The sequence below is a fragment of the Halyomorpha halys genome, unplaced genomic scaffold, assembly GCF_000696795.3.
Source record: "Halyomorpha halys isolate HHAL.00 unplaced genomic scaffold, Hhal_1.1 Scaffold384.1, whole genome shotgun sequence".
Taxonomy (NCBI): Eukaryota; Metazoa; Arthropoda; class Insecta; order Hemiptera; family Pentatomidae; genus Halyomorpha; species Halyomorpha halys.
In genome coordinates this window covers 660221-671717 of record NW_027107790.1, presented here as the reverse complement: position 1 = coordinate 671717, position 11497 = coordinate 660221, and the positions used below count along the sequence as shown (strand labels likewise).

At 30.9% G+C, this 11497-nt stretch overlaps 1 protein-coding gene across 2 annotated transcripts in view; it reads left to right on the top strand.

Moving 5' to 3' along the window:
• Galphas (G protein alpha s subunit) overlaps positions 1-11497 on the top strand; it is a 208604-nt gene that overhangs the window by 106698 nt on the left and 90409 nt on the right. For both annotated transcript variants that reach the window (XM_067046126.1, XM_014422658.3), the window contains one exon: positions 570-624. In XM_067046126.1, the coding sequence (XP_066902227.1) occupies positions 570-624 (55 nt within the window). The remainder of the gene's footprint in view (positions 1-569; positions 625-11497) is intronic.

Genomic DNA, 11497 nt, shown 5'->3' with positions numbered 1-11497 from the left:
TTTTTTTTTTTTTAAAGTAGGATTGAATGTTCATTGGAACCCCCTGTATATAGTCACAAAGAATGTTGTTAATACTTAAATTAACATCATCCAATCCTATCAAATTAACATCATCCTTCCTTCACTTCTTAAATTATACTCATCATCTCACATGAACATTATTACATTAGTTCAATAGATAACTCTATAACCGATGTAATTTCTTACTTCTGTATTTAATAAAACATTAAAACATGTTTTTCTTATAGCATTCGTATATTAGAGTTTGATTTCTACCCGAACACATTAGCTTATAAAAGTGTTTTTAATATTGGGTTACATATTGTTTACAAGGGCTGTCCTGCTTGTTATTTATATTTATAATATTTGATTACGTTATAGTAGTTCCAATTATATGGTTTTTAATGGTAGCTAGTGATATTTTATAAATTAATTAATATAGCCATTGTATAGGGCTTAGTTGGTATGAGAAATGGCTTCTACTTACTTAGAACTATGGTTTATTAGTCTCTTTTTGGTTAGTATTTTAAGTGCTTGGTTTTGAACTTATTATTTCTTTTTTTTTTCAGAGAAAAGCGACAAAAAATAGAAGATATAAAGAAAAACATACGTGATGCAATATTAGTAAGTAGTATACATTTTATTTTCCTAATTGACTAATGGCTTATCTTTTTTTAAATTAGAATCAATTATAATGAAATATTTTTGAAGGTTACTAATTCAATAACATACATTTTTAAAGTCTGAATGATACATATTTTTGAGATGCTATCATTTGAATTATGTTATCTACAATACTTGCATAATTTTTAATCCCATTAGTATCGCATATTACTAAACCTCGTCTGTTCGAATCTTGCCATGGGCGGTTAATTTTTTGGAAATTATTAAAAATATTTGCATTAATCGAACTGAACACTGAAGAAATTATAACCAAAATGTTGGCTCATTTTGACCGAAAGTGAGAAAGAATAACCTCATAGAAATAAAAATTTATTCGTAAAAAAAAATTGTTAAAAGGGGTAAACTTGTTTATATTTTATTTAATTTGGATTAAAACATAAAAGCTCCATCGTATTATTATTATGTAGTATATAAATTATCATTTCTTAATATCATGTATATTTAAAGTTTTCCTTTTACCCATAGGAAATAATTAGTGGTCAATAAGAAATGGGGGGAGGGAAAGTTTGCTTTAGCTGGTCCATTGGCTCCATAGTCTCATATAGATGGATTGCCTGGAATCCAACGCGTTAGAAATTATTTTTTCTATAAATATACCTCTTAATGCGAATTTAATTGTAGAAGAAGAAATACCTTCACAACTACAAAACTTTTTTTCTGTGGCTCTCGGATCGGTCTTAACAGAATTCAGTTATTCCAGGAAAAGTTGATTTTTAAACACGAAAAAAAACGAATTTGAAGGTGAAATTTTTTATTGGAACTGTTGTCATGGTATTCAGGATGACTTGTAGAATCCATGATTCGCCATTGCTTTAGTTATATAGCCTTGTTCTAAATCGTTCCATATAATGTGAACTACCCTTTATTTAAATATTTCATCTATGTTTAGCCAACTTTAAACTTCATTAAATTTCAAATGTTGATTAAACAATGTATAATTTTAAAAACTATCTTAATCCTTACTTAAAAAGTAATTTTCAAGATAAGGATCATTAATGAGGGTACCATAATACGTAGCAATTAGTGCGTGCGCGTAAGCAACAAAAGCTCTGGATACATTTTCATACCAAATCGAATTGTATGTTATGAACGGATGTTGAGTGAATCTTGCGTAATAGATTTCCTAATAATTTTAATAAAAATAGGCAAAACTTGCATTATTGTAAGTACAATGCTTTTGGACGAAACCAATATCAATTTTCTTAGTAGTTCGCTTTGTAGTTTAAGCCAAACTCGATCAGGCTGTTTGCCACACGGGCAAGTTATAGCTACACCATAGTAGGGTGAAAAGTATTATTAAAATTACCATGGAAACAGGAAAACATTTACTCCTAAATGCAGCACTTTCCATTGCCTTCTACGACTTATGTATAACCTTATAATAATCGTTTATGTATTGAATATGAATTTTTCGAAAATCTGTGGCTTTCCAATAGTATATTACACGTTATATAAGTATATTGTATATCGTACTACTTTCAATACTGGAAATTTGTTTTCCTCCTAGGAAAGATAATTCTGTTTTTTTTTTCCTTTATTTATTATCAATTTTATAAACAATGTCCTGTTTCAATGACTGTGTATTGATAATATGTTCTGATTTTGTTTCCTCGGGAAGAATAATCGTCTTCATTCTTCTAACCACACTTTTACTTTTTCTAATGCACGTTATTTACTCATTTAGGCATGACCGTCCATCTTCAGGCATTTCTTCACTGAAACAGTTACAAAGGATCATCCCCTATCTACTAATTATTTATATGTACATTATAATTAAAATTTATTAATTTTGAAATATAGTCTACCCGCCCAGGCCTGGATTGGACCACCGCCCCTGCAAACTCCAGGTTGTTAAGATTCACGCTTCAACAAACCACGGCCTCTTATATATTTATGTTTGATCATTCTATATTCATTATGAATTTTATGGAGGAGTGACGAATCTCAATTTCGATCATTTCTTGCTGGAACTTTAATTGAAGTTATTGAAATAAGCGAATTTCAATACTCCGACAGAGGTAAGTCGGGTGAGGGGGGGGGGGATAGAGACAGTACAAATTTCTTAAAAAAGAATTCGGTGCGTACTTTAATATCTAGATGGTTTCTTCTGAACTTATATTGGGCCATGTATTTTACAGCCAAAAAATTAACTGATTTTTAGATAGCGCACGAATTAGGAACGGGTGAAACCTCATTTTAAGGTTAGCTTTCGCAGCGCCGTGGTTGCCATGTGATACATGTTATATGTTGTTTCGTTCTTCCTATTCGTATGTGTATTTTTTCGTTGAAGGGAGGGTATTATTATGTTATTAACTTCACTAGTCACTGATACAGTAAATAAAGTATTTAATTAATATTAAATATTATTAATACAAATTTATTTGTTATAATCTGATCAACGATTAAGCGAACGGCTCAGCCGATTTTTATTTTTGATGATTCAAATTATTTAACCTAGGTACTGTGAATTTTTTTTATAAGTCGATCTCAAGATGTAGAAAATGGTTTATCAAATGTTTTTAGTATATTTTAATAGATATATTTTGAGCTAAAGACTCAACCAATTTATACGTTTTATTGCTCAAATTAGACAATGATATTCTAAGATTGTTTAAAACAATTTTAGAATAAATATAGAAAAAATAACTAAATTTGTTCAGTATGTCATCATTTATCATCGACTTAACGATTTCAAATTTTTTTGTCACATTCAGACTAGTGGGTTCCCACTAAAAATTCCAGTGATTTCTAGTGTGACAGCGTAATTATTTATTACATAAATTGTTACTTGAAGATATTCATTATAAAGTATAAAGTTTTACCAATTATGCGTGTTAAATAGATTTTCTTGATAATATGATACATTTTATACGAAAGAGCATGATATCGCTTGATTTTGAATGAATTAAGGAGAAGATGGAAATAAATCAAATGCGAGATTTCTTCTAGTGGTAAACTAGTGTAACAAAATTGAAAGAAACTTCAAGATTTTCAATCTAAAATATCAAAGGGACACCCATTAAAAACCCAACATTTTCAGAAAAACATTTCTTAATTTTTATTGTATTAAGTGAATTAAAGTTTTGTTATGAAACTAGTCAGACAGTTTTGGATATTTATATTATTCGAGTTAACTTTAAAATTATTTTCAAAAAAATTACCCCTGTCCAACAGAGCCGCTACCATGGACTACAGCTGGACAAACGACTAACCTGGAATCCTCACACAAGACTGAAAAGACGGGAAACTCCACGTCGATTTCGACTATTACAGATCTTACTAGACAACGGTTTAAACTTCTAATTTATTACAAAAGACTGATCTACATGACTATAAGGCCAATCTGGACTTACGGAGTTGAGCTTTGATGAACTCCCATATCATCCAAACCCACTAGTTTAGTTTCTAACCTTGCTTCCTCTTTCATTCCTGACAATCTTTCGAGGCGCCTGAAAAGAAGATGGCCACTAGACCTGCTAATATAAAAACGTCATTAGAGTGCAACCAAAGGTAGTTTCTCTGCACGGCTGTATCACTCCATAATTACTTACATCAAATTTACTGAATGTAAAATTAGGTGCAGCTGTAAATTCCTATAAAGATAAAATAAAAAATTTAAATAATCTGTCAAACTCATTCACAAAGACCTTAACATCCCATTCGTTGCAGATTTGACCCAAAACAGATATGCGTCTTTTCATTCCAAACTCCTTAACCATCGTAACCCATTAATTCTTAATCTTTTATCCTTAACAATCCCTTATACTCCTCCGAGGCGTCTGAAAAGAAGATGGCCACGGGTCCTTCTAATTTAAATTAATGTTTGAAGTACCACCAATGGGTGGTTCCTTCCCAAGATTTTCAAGTGTATATGAAACATACTACATATTTACCTATTGTATTATTTTGTACAGTTGTAAATTACATTAAACAAATTTTAAAAAAAAAAGTCATGAAAAATTTGGATTTTTAAAGTCGCTTTTATATATTTTAGATTGAACATCTGAATACTATTGACACCTCTTAACATCTATGCTACATTTGAAAACTGAACTTCAAGCATTAATTTAAATTAGAAGGTCCCGTTGCCATCTTCTTTTCAGACGCCTTGGAGGGTTATCAGGAATTGTTAAGCATGAAAGAAATAAAAGGATTAAGAATTAATGGGTTAGGATGGGTAAGGAGTTTGGAATGAAAAGACGCATATCTGTTTTGGGCCAAATCTGCAACGAATGACCTTAACATCGGTCTTTGTGGATGAGTTTGTTTGTAACGTAATAAGGAGCATCAAGGATTTTACGTAGGATTTTGGATTGTAAGGTTTGGATGCGGGAGGAATTTGATGCCTTGGTAGGGCCTCAGAGCTCATTAACGTTTAATAACTTTTTTTATAATTAAAATTAGTTAATGATCTATACAAACTTGACAAAAAAGTTCGTACATTTCATACTCTTTGACATGATTTGGTTGACTCATGAGGTTTGAACCAATCATCTTTAGAAACCAAGAAGCCTCAGAGTTCGACATGAATATCGCGTGGTTTAGAAAGCAATTCAGCACTATATCACTATTGTGCCTCTATCTCCATCTCAAGCACGTTAAATTGTCCTTAAAAAGTATTTAAATATCTAAATATCTTCAAATATTTTCGTATGGGAATCGTAATTCCATTGTAAATTATATTTTATTATTTGCGTTATTTAAGATTATATGCTTATATTCTAATGTTATCCTTTTATTTTATTATCGATTACTTGTCATCTAAATTTTTTAGTAATTTTATAAGTTTATTTTATGTTATTATTTAATTTTTTTTAAAAATATACTACCAATACGAACTACAACTCCTGCTGTTCTGCACCAAGTTGCGCTGTTTCCTACTAGTCAGATCTGCGAATTTCTATCCTGTTTTTGCCCAGCATACATGCTTTGTTTCTTCTTTAATTCAACTATCGGTTTTATCCTAAAAATTATAGTAGTAAATTGTAGGAAGATGGCGTGGCGGTCAAGAAAGGTTTAAAAATAGTAGAAAAACTATTTATTTGTAACCGACGTTTCTCTCCACATTAGAGGGCTTCATCATGGGACCTGTACAAGAAGTCAACCTGTACTTCTGGACAAGCCTGTACTTCTGGACAAGCCTGTACTTCTTGTACAGGTCTCAACCCTCTGCTATGTGGGACGAAACATTTGTTACTAACGCATAATGTTTTTCTATTTTGTTTCTTTTTTTACCGCCACCCTGACAATCTTTCTACAATAATCACTTACGGCCAACTAATAATCTTACAATATTTTTAATGTTAGTCTTTTCATCTATAGGTATGTTTCTATTTTTCGATGGAACGTCACAAACCATTTTTGTATTTATTGACCAATGTATTGCAATCGATTCTTATCTTTTTGTTACTCATTGAGCTCTAATGTTTGAAATTTTCTATAATAAATACATTAATATTTCTATATTATTTAACTTGGCACAAGGTAAATGTAATAGCTCCAGGAGATTATGATTTATTACGAATTCGAAAAATAATGGTTTACAGTTAGTAAATTCTTCTGCAACAATCGTCAAATTTTAACAACATACTGAGAAAATTTTTATAACCAGGTATTGGGAAGTCGTCATCTGAAAAGTTTTGAGAGTGATATTTTGCTCAATTTTGCTTCCCGGAAAAATAACAAAATATGTAAAAAAATACAATATTTTTCTGTGTTTTTATATGTGGAATATATAGTAAAGGAAATTATTGCAATCATGAAACATCTCAAATTCGAGATTTCTGTGTAAATATATGTTTTGAGGTCCTCTGAGTCGAAAAAACAGTCTCGCAAAATGGTTTGTGTGTCTGTTTGTGATCAGTTCAAAAACAAAAAATTGTAAAAAAACTAAGTTACATATTTAAGGCGTGTATATGTCTGAGATGTACTTTTTAGAATCGATTATTCTCATATTTTCGATTTTCTCGAAACCTGCCATGTCAATGCCGAATTAAGTCGTCATTAACATTAGCTAGTTCTTATCTTTGCTAATTATGAATTTTCTAATTTGTTTCACATCTTTATAAAACGACTTGGGCATGATAGTCTGCAATTAAGAAAAAAAATTAACTCAATTTTAATGACCTCTTTGGCTGAAACGTCGGAGGAAAATGAAGATAGAGAGGGAAATGTATCTAAAGAAATTTGTGGTTACATTAAAAAAAAAGAATCACAAATTTTCAAAACTATCCCAAAAGATTTTATTGGGACCCCTTTCTGGGAGGAAGGGGTTACATCCATCTGAATTCCGAGTGGATGATCCAAAGCGATGTCCGCTACAAAAAGAAAGACGGTATTTGTTTTTGTTTTTTTATTGGATATGGGAATGTTATTAAAACAAGTTTTGAACATAAATATTGTTAGGCTGGAAGGGAATCACCTGTGGAAATCTCCTTGTTTACATTGCATTTTCAAGACTAACAAGTTTCTTGCTCGTAGCTTTTAGTCTGGCAAGAATTTTATTTATTATTTTTTTTTTTTTTTTTTTTAGTATGTATGAGATCATTCATCACTATTACCTATTGCCCACAACTGTGTGGCAGATTGTAATATCTATCAATAAAAAAAAAAAAATTGTATTCACTATATTTTTCAGTTCAGAATCATTTATCTTCGCCAGTATTCAGGACCCAAAATGGCTTTATTTAAGCGAATCAGTCAATAGATTCTACAATTATAAATTTTACGCGTTTTTGGCACCTTTAAATCTCAACCACATTAAATTTAGAAATTTTTGGTAGTTTGGAGGTTTAAACTTGATGGAACACAACCTTGTGATTTGAATGATTGTGATTTGATCTCTTAACTTTTTTTTTGCATGATAATTAGGAAAATAAATTGTAAAAAAGAAAAATTTTTAGTTCTGTTTTCCATGATTTATGCATCCTGATGGATGTCTTTTTCAAATTTTCTCCGATTCGTCGGAGTTGGAGGTTGTTTTATTTTTTCAAATGCCGAACATTCCACAGGATTTTATCCTCTGTATAGGGGTGTTATGTGATGTGAGGCGTTTTAGCTTAAAAAGTAACGGGTTCTTTGATGTAGGTTAAATTTAGGGTAAAAACACCTTTTGTTTGAAATGTTTTTGGATAAAATTCACATTTTTGGAAAAATAAATAAATATATATATTTTTTAAAAGGATATTTTGACCTACATTCTTAATAACTACCAATAAGCTACCAATTTCGATTTCTGTGTCATATTCCTAACATACGCAAAAATTTGAGATCAATTTTATTCGACTTTGCCAAAGTATGATTGACTTAAAAAAAAAATAATTCGTTGGATTTAAAAAAACAAAAAAGCTTTAACTATCACATTATAAACGATAAAACAAAAATGTGTAAATATTTCGCTATTTTTTGTCCGATAAATAGTGAGTTTTAGCACTTGAAAATTCTGATTGATTCTTCTAAATTCTGGAACCTTTCTCCCCCACTGCCAAAAACAAGACAAACAATTATATGAAGATATAGTAGTTCAAAATCCAGCTGCTATTTTTATGATAGATGAGACCATTTTATGACAACGGACAATCATACGACCGATGTAAGGGGTATTCATGATGTTGTGTTAAATGTAAAATGTTTTACCGTGTTAAATGTTATAAGTATAAGATTGTGAGCAGTCCTATTTATCGTCATTGCATGATTATTTTTTTTTATAATTTATTTACTGTTATTTACAACTGTATAAAAATATATACAAGTAAATTTGCTGTAGGTAACATAGTGACATGATACAAATATGTGGAGAATCTACCTATTGATAGAACTCCAATATCATTTTTAGAGGAGAAGATCTCGAGGCCATCTTCTTTTCCGACGCCTAGGAGGATTATTAGGTAATGAAGGAGAAGGCAGGTTAGAAACAAGTGGATTTGGGTAGTTGGGAAGTTTATCATGGACGGAATGGTATCTGGTTCTGGCCAAATCGGCAACATATGGGACATTAAAATCCTGATGAATGACTTGATTTGTGACAAAGTTAGGATAATTAAGCATTTTATGAAGGATTAAATATCAAATGCATAAGAGCTCCTAGTGGATTTTTTGAGAAACTTGTTCTATAACCTTGTCTTCCAAAATTTCATGTTATTGTTTACTTCTAAGTTTTGATTAAAGTAATTTATTACAACATGCCTAAAGTTAGTGAAAAGTAGGAGTTGTGTGAAAGTTTGGCCTCTGAGTGCCTTGTTGATCTTCTGATTTGTGAAGAAGAGAATCGAGATGAGCTAATTGAGAACTGTCATTACATTGTTATCATTGTCAGCCATTACTTTATTAGTTTTAAAAACATCCCAAACAATACTAACAAAATCAAAACACAAACTACAAGAAAGTAACCTAACATGACAACAAACGAAATAGTGACGAGCTCGGCTCGTCTGTTGCGTGACGTCATTCTCCATTTAACAGACCTAGTAACAGACTCTCAACCATACTAGAGGTATTCATGATCTTTAGTTTAGCTTGTTAAAGCGTGTTAAATGGAGAAATATTTCCTTATTTTACCATGTTAAAACGATAGAACATATAACATAGTTGAGAGCGTGCTACTAGGTCTGTTAAATGGAGATTGACGTCACGCGACAGACCAGCTGAGCTCTACATCGTCATATTAGGTTACTTGCTCCTAGTTTGTGTTTTGATTGTCTTAGTATTGTTTTAGACAAGACAATCAGTAGCGAAATCTTCACATAGCTACTTATCACATACTTTTTGTTGGCATGTTATAATAAATTACTGTAATCAAAACTTGCATGTAAACAATAACAAGAAGTTTTGGAAGGAAAGGTTACTAAACAAGTCGCTAAGAAAATCCGCTAGGAGCTCTCATGTATTTAACATTTAACATGACTTTAAACAGGGCTGCTCATAATCCTATACTTATAACATTTAACATAGTAAAAAATTTTACATTAATATAAATTAATAATATAAAAATTAAACATTAACACAATATCATGAATACCCCTGCTATATGTTATATCGTTTTAACATAGTATAAAAAGAAATATTTCTCCATTTAACATATTTTTTTCTATTTAACAAGCTTTAACATGTTAAACTAAAGATCATGAATTACCGCTATAGTTAGTTTTAGCTCGAAATATCACAAGATCTTATTTTACAGGTAACATTAACAATTTTAGTTCGTAACCTTTTTTTTTTTTTTTTTTTTATAATAAAATATACATTTTCTAGAAAAAGAACTACTATTTTACTTCCATTTATCTGTTTATTTAATGAACAGTAAGGGTATTGCGATACTAAAACATTCGTTATCACCAGAAATACACGTTTTGAGTTAAATCCATAGATAAGTCCACTTAATCAAGTTAATTAAAATGGTCCGAGTGTGCTTATGCATCTATGTGAATAATCTAGTTTAAAAACGACAAATGCACGAAACTGAAATTGCGTATTTATATATTCCCGGGATGTCACAGCAACAGTTTGCTATGATGCAAATATGGGAAATGCCCTTTGAATTTTTTTTAATATCATTTTCTAATAAACGGCCCTAATGATTTTTATTGAACCGTTATTATTTTTAATAGTATTAGGGTATTTAGGTAGATTTGGTAAGATTCTTTTTTTTTTTTTTAAATATAAGTAAATGGCCATTTTATAAAATTTTAATAGAAAACTTTTATGATATTATTTTGATTATTGTTTTTGTTTTGAAGAATATTTGATTTGGGCTAATGGCCTATAATGCAAAACGTTTTGAATGATTTTTGACAAATCAATGATGAACTATGTTTAAGAAATATTAGTGTTATGTGAGAAGGAATAATATGTTAGTTATATGAAAACAACTTATGGAAACAATTTATAAGTTGTGTCCTTAAAAATGGCCTTAGGCCCAAAACGTTTTAGAATGAAACTTAGTTGAGAGTAAATGGTTCGTTTGAAGTTGTTTGGTTATTATATTGTAACAGTACTGACAATGTGACTATCAAAGAAGTTGCATTTTTGAAGCGCGCATGGAAAAAATTTGTACTCAAAGTAGAGTGGTTAGTGGAGGTTTTGTGATGACGATTATGATTTAGATTTCAATAAGGTATCACTGTTTTTCTTTTCTAAAAGTTTAAAACGTATAATCGGGAAAGTAAAAAAAAGTTAAGAGATGGTACACTTTTAGTATTGCTCACGCTCTCTGGTCGAGGCACCGCCGTTCTTACCCCATCAGAACTCAGTAGACCCCTTAAATTACAAATATTGGAAAGATTGCAGGCCAAGTGGGATGGAAATTCTCCGAGTAAATTAAAAGATCAATAAAAACATGGTCGACATCCTACCGCAAGAGCCACAGGAAGTTGTTCTAACCCGCTTGAGAATAGGTCATACTCTCCTCACGCACTCTCACCTGATCAGAAAACTGTCACCTGCAACGTGCATTCCATTATCACGATTAAACATATTTTTGAAGAAAGTACTCACTATTTGCCAACTATAAAAGGATAGGACTGACCCCAAATTTATCAGAAGCTCTCATAGATGAGGAAGCTAAAGTTACATTAGTGTTTAAATTTTTAAAAGCATATCGCCTTCTTTCTTTCTTTATAACTTCACTTCGATTTTAATTTTTTTTATTTATTATTTTGCCACAGTAATCACATGTGTGTGTGGGGGGGGGGCGTGCGTGCATATGTGGTGTTTGTACCTTCTTCAATAGCATGTCATAGGCGTTGATAACCAAAGGGTTTTACGCCTTTAAACAACAACAAACAACTTTTAGTATTGTTTTTTCAGAGACGCAATC